Genomic DNA, 14,788 nt, shown 5'->3' with positions numbered 1-14,788 from the left:
TTTTTTTTTTTTTTTTTTTTTTTTTTGAGACGGAGTCTCGCTCTGTCGCCCAGGCTGGAGCGCAGTGGTGCCATCTCTGCTTACTACAAGCTCTGCCTCCCGGGTTCACGGCATTCTCCTGCCTCAGCCTCCCGAGTAGCTGGGACTACAGGTGCCCGCCACCACACCTGGCTAATTTTGTTTTGTATTTTTTAGTAGAGATGGGGTTTCACAGTGTTAGCCAGGATGGCCTCGATCTCCTGACCTCGTGATCCGCCCGCCTCGGCCTCCCAAAGTGCTGGGATTACAGGCGTGAGCCACTGCGCCCGGCCCTGCCTTTTTCATAGAGTCTTATTATTTCCTTTCCTGAGCCAAAAATAAGTTCTGGACTCTTCTCTTAACGTATACTTAATTAACATACATTCTGGTTTATATTATTTGTGCGCATGTCCTAAGGCCAGGTAACATATTCTGTTATTTTACTATGTTTTGTTTTGTTTTGTTTTGTTTTGTTTTGTTTTGTTTTGTTTGAGACAGCATCTCACTGTGTTGCTTAGGCTGGAGTGCAGTGGTGCAATCACGGCTCACTGCAGCCTCAAACTCCCAGGCTCAAGCCATCCTTCTGCCTCAGCATCCCAAGTAGCTGAGACTACAGGCACACACCACTGTGCCCAGCTATGTCCAATTCTTTTTTAATCCCTCCCACAGCCTACACAGTGCTTCATATATGATAGGTAGGAATCAAATTGTTCAATTGGACAAAACTGAGTCTGTGCTAGGAAACAGGTAAAATAATTAGTCACATAGAGAATGAAGACAACAATGTCAGTGCTTTACATTAATTTGAAACTTCCATGGCTAAATACATGACTGTCTCAGAATGTACATAGAGTGTACTAACTGCATGTAATGTTTTTAATAGTAGTAAGGCTGCTAGTAGATTTACCCTTGCTTTTAGAAACTAAGAGGAAAATATTTGCCTATACTAGATCTCTCTGAAATTTCTACAAATTTAGTTTGATTTCTTTATGAAATACAGTTTAGGGTAGAAATTAATAGATTAAAATTCTGTACTGCAAAGGAGATTTTGTGCTTTTCTTATAAGTTATGATAGCATTTCCCTATAATATTCTCAGGTTCAATAGTATAGATTGGAATATAGGCCAAACCACATTACAGTGAAGTTCATCTGGTACTTTTAGACACTAAAGCCCAATGTGGGCAGGGCACAGTGGCTCACGCCTATAATCCCAGCACTTTGGGAGGCCGAGGTGAGTGGATCACCTGAGGTCAGGAGTTTGAGACCAACCTGGCCAACATGGTGAAACCCCATCTCTACTAAAAATGCAAAAATTAGCCAGGCGTGGTGGCGGGCACTTGTAATCCTAGCTACTTGGGAGGCTAGGGCAGGAGAATCACTTGAACCCAGGAGGAGAAGGTTGTAGTGAGCCAAGGTTGTGCCACTGTACCCTGGCCTAGGTGAAAGAGCGAGATTCTATCTCAGAAAAAAAAAAAGCCCAATGGGAAGGTCCAAAGACGAGTCCCATTTGTGTAAAATTCTATCCTATAATAATTTGCTTTTTTTGTGGGACTGACTCTTGTACGTGTGACTAAAACTGCCTTCAAGTATTCTTGCTTTTTGAAGTAGTATTTTTTTTTCTCTTCACTTATGCCAAGTTAAATGTTCCTTCCATAGTGTTCTTTTATGTGCATGACTGAAGCTGAGGCTTGGTCTGTCTCCCAGGTTTGAAAGTAACTTAGAGCTGTTTTAGCACTCAGCAAAGAGAGAGATTTGCCTATAAGACAAACTATAAAAGGTTTTTATAAGACATCCTCCACATTAAAAGTTCATTACAGGCTAAAGATTCTTAGAACATGGCAATATATAAAGAAAAAACATCACTCCCCACCGCCAAATAAGACCCAAACATTACATAGGCCCAGAGTGGTAGCTCACTCATATAATCCCAGCACTTTGGAAGGCCCAGGCAGGCAGATCACTGGACATCAGGAGTTTGAGACCAGCCTGGCCAACATAGTGAAAAATACAAAATTTAGTCAGGCGTGGTGGCGAATGTCTGTAATCCCAGCTACTCAGGAGGCTGAGGCAGGAGAATCACTTGAACCCGAAAGGCAGAGTGGTTGCAGTGAGCAAAGATCACACCACTGCACTCCAGCCTGGGTGACAGAGCAAGACTACGCCTCACAAAAAAACAACAAACAAACAAACAAAAACATTAAATAGTATCACCCGGGAAAGGCTAAAGACGTAGGAGGAAAAAAGAGGAGCTGGATAATTTTACATTTACCAAAAATTTAGTTGTGGACCATTCCCGTTACATATCAGCAAGGATGACAGGTCCTATGATTGCTGTAGTTTGCATTCTGTCTGCAGAACTAGGCTTGGCGTGGTTTATGCCTGATGATTTAGATCCAGGGAACTGGGAAACTAAACCAGTGCAGAAAAAGAAAAGTGAAGTAGTAAAGTACCATAATGTTTTCCACTTGGAAGATAGCCTGAGGATCAGCTTTGAGAAAGAGTTTCTTCAGTGTAGGATTCTCAGAATGGAGCATAGTGAAGAAAGGAAAGGCATGAAAAAGTCTAGCTGAATTCCTTTGCTCTTAACCACCCTACTCTTCGAGGAACCAGAGATGACTACTGGATACCAGGGATCACAATAAAACATGTAGTGGAATTTGTTCCATACCTGAAGTGTTTGATTCAGTTCTCAAGCTCCTGTAAAAATAAATGGCACATTTCAAAAATTTGCCAGCATAACCACAAATATTTAGACAAGATTTACTAGATATAAAATAACCAGTCATTCTGTAAATGCTTTGTGGGTGGTAATGAAACATGTTTAGCAAGCCTAGGCCATTGCTGATTATAGAACATATGAGACTAAAATTACCTAAATTTCTGCAACACATGGGCTATTCAATCTGTAAAAGCCATAAAAGTTTATTGTACATAATAATATGTAGTCTATTCTTATTATGTCTATTCCAGTCACTCCATAGGCTGCTGGCATCCCCAACACTGCTGCCTCCTTGTCCTTTCCTTAACAGGCTGAGAGAAGTTAACTGCTGCTGCTGAGCCGCGTAAATAAGGTCAATTATGTTGGGAATATAGGGTTTCAAAGAGACCTGGGGATAAATTCTGAAATGGATGGTTAGGAGAAATCACCAACTAATGGTAACTTCTTTACCACCAAGTCTGTGGCCTTACTGGGGGTGGCCACGCTTGGGAATCTTGCAGGCAAATAATGTACCTTATTTACATTTAATAACATTTCTTATGGTTTGTTGGATAAAAGAGGAGGCTAGCAGTTTTTTAGAAGATTTCACTTTAAGAAATGTCTTTGGATAAACAAGCTTATTTTCTGTGCTCCTAATTTTTAAAATTGATGATAATTAAAATACTTATTTCCTTAACCTCATTGGCATTCTAAAACATAAACTTAAGTCACATAATTTTCACCAAATTCTTATTTCTTGACACATTTTCAATAAATATTTTGGAAGTACTGAATAAAACAAATAGTTTAGGAAGAAAAATTATCTTAGCTATTATCCTATAAAATAAACATGCAAAGACGTAATTGTGATCCATTTTAAGGAGTCTGGCAAATACACCCAGTTCAAGCTCTACAATGGATCTTTCAGAAAGTAAATGTTAAAATAGTAATTTTCTATACAGTTCGCAAATAAATATTCATATCGTCTTTATCAAATAGATCTGGTGACTTAAATGAAGGTTAAGCTTAATGATAAAAATTTTCAAGAGACTGAGAAATATCAAGTAAATGTACTTTGAAGAATAGATGCAAATTAAAATAAAGCCTGCCACTATCCTCTTTAAAACAAAGGAAAGAGCCATGGTAGGACTACTGTCAAGATGTGAGAAAAATATAAATACTTTATAAAGTAAATTCTTCATTTCTAAAGGACCTACAGTGACAGTATAGATAAGTTTAAGTCTCCAACGTTTTTCACTCATCTAGATTTAAGATGCTCAATTTAAATTTTAAAGACTAGTAAATATGAGGGCAGAATATTCAACAAGATCATTGTTTACTTTTTTTTTTTTTCCCTGAGACAAAGTCTCCCTCTGGTACCCAGGCTAGAGTACAGTGGCTCTACCATGGCTCTTTGCAGCCTTGACCTCCCAGCTCAAGCAATCCCCTTGCCTCAGCCTCCTGAGTAACTGGGACCTCAGGTGTTCACTACCATGCCCAGAAAATTTTTTCTTTTTTGTAGGGACAGGGTCTTGCCATATTGCCCAGGGTGGTCTTGAGCTCCTGAGCCCAAGCGATCCTCCCGCCTGGGCCTCTCAAAGTATTGGGATTATAGGCATGAGCTGTTGCACCCAGCTTAATTTTTTATCAGTGTTCCAAATTACACAGTTAAAAAGTGTCACTGAAATCCATGGTTTTGGAAAAGAAAAATAATATATATAACTTATTTTCAACCTCACTAGCATGATTAAATCCTACTGTCTCTGCAATACAGCAGTAGTGAATTCCATTCTGTTCTTAGAATATTACATCTTTCATTCATAATTAACATTCTCAAATTAGACCCTAGCTAGTAATTATGTTCCTGATGCAAATAGGCAATAAAAAGAAATCCATGCTTTATTAAATTGGGCTTAAGAGGATTACTTGTAACCAAAATTCGTTTTGTTTTGTTTTTCTTCATCTATTTATTTCTTTCCAGTAGAGTCAGCTGATAAATGGTGTAGGGAGCTGAGAAGGGAGGGGTGAGACCTTGACTAATTTGAGATTTGTTAATTCTCAAGATCTTTTATATCTTTAAAATTCCATGATTTTTGCTATTTAGGGATTCATTTTTTCATCATTTCTAATAGTGATCATAACAGTGAGACTAATGAAACAGTACCTGCTGAGCCTTTTCATCCTAACAATTAAAGTTATTCTTATAATTTTAATATTTTAAAAGCAATTAAGGGGTAGTATAGAAAAATTCTCAGAGAGTGATGTCAGCAAGATTACTGACTAGAGACCCCTGGCATTCATCCTTCCCCCACAAGAAAGGACCAGAGCAATGAATAAACTGCTAAGATGTCACTGGAGTGTCAAAGGAAGGTCACTGGAGGGCAGCTGGGGAACAGAGACATGTCTGTGGTGATGGAAAGTCCAGGAGGACAGTGTGGAGGCACCTATATCACCCATGTGGCCTAGATATGCCCAGAGTCAGGGGAGACTTCCCATTGCAGGGAAAAGGTAAGCAGAAGAGCCCCACCAGCCCCATTGCTACCAAAAACACCTACAGTCCTTACAACAGGAGAATCCCACAGTCCTCACAAGCCCTGAGCCTAGTTTTGGGAGTTGCTAGGAATTCACACAGCTACATTGCCCCAGGTTAAGAGCACAAGGTATGCACTACCTACTCCCCAGTCACCACCTGTGAGCCAAGCTGCTGCTTGAGATCAGAGCCACCTCTGGAGAGTAACCTGCTCTGTGGGGCCACTAGCCACTGCATCTCTCCAGCCCTAAGGCTCCAACTCCATTCCACCAAGCCCACAGTGGCGGCTGAACACTACAACACCACCTGTGCAGAACCTGGGCCATGATCTGCTGTGGCTTTGGTCTCACATAGCAGGGAAACCAACCCTCACTGCTGCACTTCTAGCCAGAGGGAGAGTATGACAGTCTTATCCATGGAAAACTCACCCTTGAGCCAGCCAAACTGCTGCATACATACCCTCAAATGAGAGAGACCCCTGAACCTCTAAACAGCTGATATACCCCTGGGCAAGCAGAACGGCTGTGTGCCTGTGCTTAGGACATGAAGAAATAATTCCACAGTGCCTCCATCCACTACAGATATGTTCCTGGCCTGCCCAATGACCCTGCACCCAAAATCAGGGCCCGAGATACAGTCCTGCAGGTTGCTTCTGACAGGCATGCCCTCAGGCCAGCCAAACAGGCAAGAACCCCTATCCTGAACCAGAGAAACAGCCCCATAAGCCACCCAGGTGGACATGCCCCAGGCTGCCAAGCAGCCCTATATCCACATATCAGGCCTCAGACACAGCCCACAGGCTGTCCCCAGTAGGCATGTCCCTGAGTCAGCCAAGCAGACTTGCACTAGTGCTCCAGATTTGAGAAACGGCTCTGTGGGCCACCCCCCCTAAACATGCCCCCAGATCACCCACACCCAAGCAGCTGTGCACCCACATCCCTGGTGCATAACTCTGAGAAACACCAGGCCTAAGAAACATCTCCGTAGGCTGCTACTCATAGACAACAACTGTGTGATCATGCTCCTGGCCACATTAACAGCCCATGGCCCCAAACCCAGCAAGCCAGACCCCAGGTTGGCCAACCCACTGTGTGTATGTGCCTGTCTGTCCCTAACCTGAGAAACAGCCTGGTGAGCCCACCCCTGGCAAGACTGCACCACTGATGCCACAAACTCTCTAAGCCCAGGCCACTGAGAAACTTGCAAATGCTGAAGAAACTACATGGAGAGTACACTACTGCATCCACTTAGAACCAAAGCCAACGCAACCCACTGAACTGACATCCCAAGACCCATTCATACAAATAAGTCTTTCCCTGTGACACTACTCCATAAAAGTGGAAGAGGCATTTTTTCCATTAGATGGATAGAACTCAACATAGGACCACAGGATACATGACACTTCCAAAGGAAAACAATAATTCTCCAGTAACAAACATCAATAATAAGAAAATATATAAAATGTCAGAAAAAGAATTTAAAATAATAATCTTAAGAAAATTCTTAAGATCAAAATCTTTTCCAGATAAACCAAAACTAAGGAAATTCATCACTAGATTGGCCTTACAAAAAATGCTCAAGGGACTTATATATAGAAATGAAAAGATGATAGCCACCATCATGCAAACATGCAAAACTATAAAACTCCCTGGTAGAGCTGATACACAAAGGAGAAAGAGAAAGCAATAAAATCTTATCACTACAGAAAATCACTCAACTGCAAAAATAAACAATAAGAGAAGAAGTAAGGAGCAAATGATATACAAAACAACCAGAAAACATGTAACAAATTGACAGGAGTAAGTCTTCACCTATCACTAATAACCTTAAATGTAAATAGATTAAATTCCCTACTTAAAAGATATAGACTGGCTGAATGAATTTTTCTTTTAAATGACCCAACTATATGCTGCCTACACGAAACTTACTTCACCTGTAAGATACGTATAGACTGAAGGTGAAGAAATGAAACAAGATATTCAATGCAAATGGAAACCAAAGTCAGGCAAGATTAGCCATATTTATATCAGATAAAACAGACTTTAAGTCAGAAACTGTAAAAAAAAGATGAAGAAAGTCATTCTATAGTTATAAAGGGATCAATTTAACATGAGGATATAACAATTGTAAATATACATGTACACTGGAGGACCCAGATTTATAAAGCAACATTAGATCTAAAGGCAAATATAGATTCCAATACAATAACAGCTGGGGACTTCAACACCCGCTCTTAGCCTAGGACAAATCATCTAAACAGAAAATCATCAAAGAAACATAGAATTTAAACTAGATCACAGACCAAATGACTTAACAGACATTTATAGAACATTTTATCCAACAGCTGCACAGTACACATTCTTGTCATCAGCATATGGAATGTTCTCCAGGATTGACTGACTGTATGTTAGGACACAAAACAAATCTCAAAAGTTTATCCAAAATTTTAAAATTGAAATCAAGTATTTTGTCTGATCACAATGGAATAAAACTAGAAATCAATAACAATAGGAACATTCAAAAGTATACAATACATAAAAATTAAACAACATGCTCCTAAATGAAAGGAAGAAATGAAATATGCTATCTAAAAATTTACTGACACAAATGGAAATAGAAATACAATACACCAAAACTTACAGGGGCACAGCAAAAGCAGTATTAAGAGTCAAGTTTATAGTAATAAATACCTACATCAAAAAACTAGGAAGATGTCAAATAAATAATCTAATGATGCACCTTGAGGAACTAGAAAAGCATGAATAATCCAAACTCAAAATTAGTAGATGGAAAGAACTAATAAAAGTCAGAGGAGAAATAAATGAAATGGAGGCTGAAAAAAAACCCAAAATATTAACAAAACATGATTAACTCATTCTATGAGGCCAGCATTGCCCTGATACCAAAACCAGACAAGGACATGACAAAAAAAGAAGACTACAGGTTAGTATCCCAGATGAATATAGATGACAAAATCCTCAACAAAATGAAACCCATAGAACTGTCCAACACAAGGGGTAAACATTAATGTAATGTAAACTATGGACTATAGTTAATAACAATGTATTAGTATGTGTTCATTGACCGTAACAAATGTACCACATATAAGACGTTAATAGAAGATACCATGGGGGATTGGTAGGAGGGTGCAGTGGGATGTGTGTGTGGAACTCTATGCACTATTTGCTCAGTTATATTGTACATCTAAAACTGCACGCAAAAAATAAAGTTTATTATTTTTCATAATTTTTTTAAAAAGGCATTAAAAGCGAATCTAATGGTTTAGGGCATTTGTTTTGGGCAAGGAAAGAAGTAGCTGAAATGATTCAGTTAACTTTGTGAGATTTTGATTTGTGGTATGTTTTTGAAGGGTTAGACAAGGGTTGGGGGCACTGGATTTGAGACATAAGAATGAAACAAAACATAAGGAAGACATCAGAGTGACCAGACCTGATCAATGATTGTTTAGAACAAATTGCTAAGTTGGATGGATTCATTTAATCTCATTTTTTAAAAGAAATCTTATGCTTTTCTAATAAAGTCATACTCATGTATTGTAGTGAAAGGTACGTTTTCCACTGAGCAGCACCTGCATCTATCCTTCTGCATCTTATATTCCTGTATCCCTTTCCTATTTCTGACTAATGGTTTCTGTTTTTCTCTTCCTACTTTACTCTCTCTCCTGTTGTTGTTTTTTTAATCCTTGTACTTTCTCTTCTAACACGTCAGACTTATAAGTTACCCTTCTGTCATCGTTTACTTATGCTGAAATAGCTTAGTGGTTATCATAAAAAAAAAAAGATCACCGGGCACGGTGGCTCAAGCCTGTAATCCCAGCACTTTGGGAGGCCGAAACGGGCAGATCACGAGGTCAGGAGATCGAGACCATCCTGGCTAACACGGTGAAACCCCGTCTCTACTAAAAAATACAAAAAACTAGCCGGGCGAGGTGGCGGGCGCCTGTAGTCTCAGCTACTCGGGAGGCTGAGGTAGAAGAATGGCGTAAACCCGGGAGGCGGAGCTTGCAGTGAGCTGAGATCCGGCCACTGTACTCCAGCCTGGGCAACAGAGCGAGACTCTGTCTCAAAAAAAAAAAAAAAAAAAAAAAAAAAAGATCAGTGTTCTGGGGAGAAATTTATTTCAGTGACTTCTGTGCCCTCAGTAAAAGTAGGAAAATGTCTGTGGGTGATAACAGCAATTCCCACATTGAACCATATGTTTTATCTTTTTGAGCTCCTGGTCCTGGAAGAAAGCTCCCTGGAAGATTCCTGGTGAGCCTATAGTTCTTTCCACAGCTATAAAAGCAGAATCCTTAGTTTGACTGCAGGGCTTCGGGAGAAGCCATTGTGAGAGAGGGAATCCTTGCTTGATAGATACGACTGGTTTCTCCTAAGGAAATGGTTCTCAAACCTGAGTGTGCATTAGAATCACTTGGAAGTCTATTAAAACACAGAATTCTATGCCCCATCCCCAAGCTTATGATTCAGTAAGAAGGGGTGAGGCCTAAGCATTTACTTCTTTAACCAGCTCCCAGGTGATGCTGCTGGTCCGGCGTCCTCATTTTGAGAACAACCAGTAAAGAAACCTTAGATAGTTAATGATGCTTTCCTTGAGCGGTCAAGAGCCAACACTTTGAATGTCTTGGCAGTTGTATCTAGAGGCTCTGGGATTGTGAAAAATGCAGTGCTCAAGCAGCTAAAGCAAACTACTCTGATTTCAAGGTTTGTGGCTCTCCTAACGATCACCCATATTCCTTTGTTTCCCTTGGCCTATACTTTCTTAGGAAAGAAGACTTTTAGAAAACCAGCTTTGAGTAGTTAATCCTCAGTTGAATAAGATATTTTTGTGTATATGTTTATTTATATGTATGTGTGTGTGAAAAAAATATATATATATACATATATATATATTTTTTTGTTTTGCAACAGGGTCTTGCTCTGTCACCCAGGCTGGAGTGCAGTAGCTCTTTCATGGCTCACTGCAGCCTCAACCTCCCCAGGGTTAGGTGATCCTTCCACTTCAGCTTCCCTAGTAGCTGGGACTACAGGCGCATGCCGCCATGCTCTTCTAAACTTTTGTATTTTTTTATAGAGATAGGGTTTTGCCATGTTGCCCAGGCTGGTCTCGAACTCCTTGACTTGAGCGATCTGCCCACTTCAGTCTCTCAAAGTGCTGGGATTACAGGTGTGAGCCACTGTGCCTGGCCCTATGATACATTTTTTGTGAGAGGAGCCATTTTAAAAAAGATACATTTTTTTCCTTTAATCTACACTGTTAAAAATGAATTATTAGTGACAATAATGATCACTAGTGACAAAAATGATCATTTGTTGAGCAACTAATGTGTCCCAAGCCCTCTGTGTACTTTCATCACTATGCTTCTCAGAACCTTACAAAGTACCTAGTGTGTTTACGGTTTTCATTTCATTATACTCTTCTAAGAAACTCCCTAGAGCTTACTTATATTTGACTTTAGCATGCATTCTATTATTCATTTTAGCAGATCTTCACAGTGGTTAAGATTACATTATAAGAAACATGAAAGGTCTAGACTCCTGGCAGGAGAATGCTTAAAGTCTATCCAGGACAAAATATTTAATGTTCGTTTTTGAGAAATTTTGCAAGGACAGACTTCACAATGTACAGAACCTACAGAAACTGGTTCTGTTGTTTATCAATATATAATAAATAAGTATTTTTATTTTTTATTTATTTAAGAGTCAGTGTCTTGCTCCATCACCTGGGCTGGAGTGCAATGGCTTGATCATTCTCACCACAGCTTCAAACTCCTGGGCTCGAGTGACCCTCCCACTTTTGTTTTAGTGACAGGGTTTTGTTAAGTTGCCCAGGATGGTACTCCCATTGTAGCTTCCTCAGATGGGATTACAGGCGTGTGTGCCCAGGTTATTTTTTTAATTGGTTGCTATATTACCTAATAATAAAATTTTCCTCTGTGTTAAAATAATTTTTACTTTAAATCTACTTTTTAAATGTAGCTTTCTGTGAACTTCCTCATACATTTGAATATGGTCATTGTCACCTATTAACATTCTCCTATCACCTCCATTTTTTTTACTACACTAAAAATATTTAATCAGTTTTGTGCTCTTTTCCCCATTTCTTCTCTAGGTTCAGTTGATTAGGTAGTATAGTGGAAAGATTACTTTAGACATCTTGTGTGGTACACTTATACTGTATTTAATGTGAATCAAATCTACATTAGGTTTTTTTGTTCAGTTTGCTTGAACCTATCCTCCTCCCTCTTTCCTTCCTTCCTCCCACCCTATATTTTATCTATATCTACACCTACATGTATTTTGAACAGTTACCATGTGCCTGATATTGTGAGGGTTTTAATGTCAGCTATTTAATCCTTACAGCAATTCTACATAGTAGATATTATTCCCATTTTACAAATGAGGAAACAGACCTGAAGAAGTAACTTGCCCAAGATCATACAGCTAATGAGATAGAGAAGCCAGGATTTGAACCCAGAGATCTGACTGCAAAGCTTATTCTCTGTTTTTGTTTGTTTGTTTGGTTTTTGAGGCAGGGTGTCACTCTGTCACCCATGCTGGAGTGCAGTGGTGTGATCTCAGCTCACTGCAACCTCCACCTCCCAGGTTCAGGTGATCCACCTCAGCCTCCTGAGTACCCGGGACTACAGACACATGCTGCCACACCCAACTAATTTTTGTAGAGACAGGGTTTCACCATGTGGCCCAGGCTGGTCTCGAACTCCTGGATTTAAGCTATCTGCCTCCCTCGGCCTCCCTAAGTGCTGGGATTACAGGTCTGAGCCACCATGACCTGTGGCAAAGTTCTCTCTACTGGCTGTGTTAAACTGTCTCTCAATGAATGCATCCTAGATTCAATTTACTTTTAAAATTATATGTGTAATCAATTATATAATGAAAGTTTAATAGAAACATCTATCAGTAGCTACAACAAATACTTATTCCTTCTATCATCAATTATGCCCGAACGGTGGTTTCTTCCCAGGCTATAGAAATAAAATACCATTGTATTTACATTTTTTGGAATTTTGCTTTTCCAGCTTGTAACTCCTTATTACTAATGTAGCTCTTTTCTTTTTTCTTTCTTCTTCTTTTTTTTTTTTTAAATAGAGACAGGGTCTCCCTATGTCACCCAGGTGGGTTTCGAACTCCTGGGCTCAAGCAATCCTCCTGACTCAGCCTCCCAAAGTGCTGGGATTATAGGCAGGAGCCACCATGCCAGCCATAGCTCTTTTCATTGAAATTCTGCCTATGGCTTTTTCTAATGGGGCTCTGTTGTTTCACAAAATTGACATACAATTTCCTGGTTAGCCATTTTCTCACTAGTGAGCATTTGGATTACTTACAGGTTTTCAATATGAAATGCTATGTTCAGGTAAGTTATTTTCCCCTTTGAATTATTTCTTTGACATGTTACCATAAGTAAAGGAGTACAAACATTTGGGGTGTGAATTGAATTGACAATCATTTATAGTGACACCGAGAGTGTTGTTGACACCTAATGAAAAGCTAACTGGTAATTGCTTAACTAGTATTTCTTTAATTATTCGTGAGGTTGATTCCTTCTCAAGTAATTGTCTTCTGGAGTAAATTTTCTATTTATGTTCTTAAATTGTTTGTTAATTGAATCCCTTACAAATTCCTACCAACTACTTATATATAAAGGTAATCTATTATCCTTTTTTTTTTTTTTTTTTTTTTGAGACGGAGTCTTGCTTTGTTACCCAGGCTAGAGTGCAATGGCGCGATCTCGGCTCACTGCAACCTTACCCTCCTGGGTTCAAGCAATTCTCCTGCCTCAGCCTCCCGAGTAGCTGGGATTACAGGCACCAGCCACCACACCCAGCTAATTTTTGTATTTTTAGTAGAGACAGAGTTTCACCATGTTGGCCAGGCTGATCTCAAACTCCTGACATCGTGATCCACCCGCCTTGGCCTCCCAAAGTGCTGGGACTACAGGCATGAGCCACCACACCCAGTCTACTATGCTTTCCCTGCAACTCTGTTGTCATACATTTATGAATGTATTTTTTAAAATGATTTATTTGGCAGAGATTTGTAATTGTTATGCAATCAATCAACTTGGAACTCTATTCCCCAGAGTTTATCTGTGTCCCCCACTAGAATAAAACACTTTATGAGATAGGGACTTGATCATTTCTGCTGCTGTATCCCCAGTGCCTAGTGCATAGGAAGTCCTCATAAATATTTTTGAGTGAATGATGCAAACTCTGCCATTGAATTACTTTTATTGCATCAGTGGACAATAAATGATCTTTCATCTGTAAATGAGGCAATGATACCATTCCGTTTTCTTCTGGCTCATTATAGTTTTAAAATAATTTACTCTTTTGCAATCTGAAATTTTTTTATGGTATATCATATATCTTTGACCAACATTTTCCTAGAATTTTGCTTTTTCCATGCTTTTTTTTTTTTGAGACGGAGTTTCACTGTCACCCAGGCTGGAATGCAGTAGCATGATCTCGGCTCACTGCAACCTCTGCCTTCTGGGCCGAGTAACTGGGATTACAGGTGCCCGCCACCACGCCTGGCTAATTTTTGTAGTTTTTAGTAGAGACAGGGTTTCACCATCTTGGCTAGGCTGGTCTTGAACTCCTGACCTCATGATCTACCCGCCTCAGCCTCCCAAATGCTGGGATTACAGGTGTGAGCCACTGCACCCGGCCTCTTTCCATGCTTCTTTTGAATTCATATCAGTTTGGATCTATTTTTGTATCTTTTTTTTTTGAGACAGGCTGGAGTGCAGTGACGTGTTCATAGCTTACTGTAACCTTGAACTCCTGGGCTCAAGAGATCCTCCTGCCTCAGCCTCCCCCATAGCTAAGACTATAGTCATGTGCCATCACACCTGGCTACTTCTAAATATTTTTTGTAGAGACATGGTCTCGGTAAGTTGCCCAGGATCGTCCTCCCACCTCAGGCTCCCAAAGTGCTAGCATTACAAGCATGAGCCACTGTGCCTGGTTATGTTTTTATTTCTATATTCGAAACTTTGCACTGGTAGTTCTGATGGCCATTTAATTATAACATGGCTTAAGATTTTATAGGACTGAGTAGCCCTTAGACATTTTTCATCCCAATTGTTTCCTTGAGATTTTTTTCTTTTTTTTTTTTCTTTTTTTTTTTGAGACGGAGTCTCGCTCTGTCGCCCAGGCTGGAGTGCAGTGGCCGGATCTCAGCTCACTGCAAGCTCCGCCTCCCGGGTTCACACTATTCTCCTGCCTCAGCCTCGGTAGTAGCTGGGACTACAGGCGCCCACCACCTCGCCAGGCTAGTTTTTTGTATTTTTTTAGTAGAGACGGGGTTTCACCGTGTTAGCCAGGATGGTCTCGATCTCCTGACCTCGTGATCCGCCCGTCTCGGCCTCCCAAAGTGCTGGGATTACAGGCTTGAGCCACCGCGCCCGGCCGAGATTTTTTTTTTTAACTTTTTACTATGGAAAATCAAATATGCTAAATTAGAGAGAATAAATAGTATAGGAACTGGAAAACTTTTTTTTG

The 14,788-nt window shown here is 40.0% G+C and overlaps 1 protein-coding gene across 1 annotated transcript in view; it reads right to left on the bottom strand.

The window, feature by feature from the left end:
* GARIN2 (golgi associated RAB2 interactor family member 2) overlaps positions 1-14,788 on the bottom strand; it is a 39,215-nt gene that overhangs the window by 2,785 nt on the left and 21,642 nt on the right. Inside the window, 2 exon segments of the mRNA XM_017878583.1 lie at positions 2,289-2,428; positions 2,688-2,716. Coding sequence (XP_017734072.1) covers positions 2,316-2,428; positions 2,688-2,716 — 142 coding nt within the window. The 3' untranslated portion in view covers positions 2,289-2,315.

Source organism: Rhinopithecus bieti, unplaced genomic scaffold (assembly GCF_001698545.2).
Source record: "Rhinopithecus bieti isolate Rb0 unplaced genomic scaffold, ASM169854v2 scaffold_11252, whole genome shotgun sequence".
NCBI lineage: Eukaryota > Metazoa > Chordata > Mammalia > Primates > Cercopithecidae > Rhinopithecus > Rhinopithecus bieti.
This window is presented reverse-complemented; position numbering and strand designations above follow the sequence as displayed.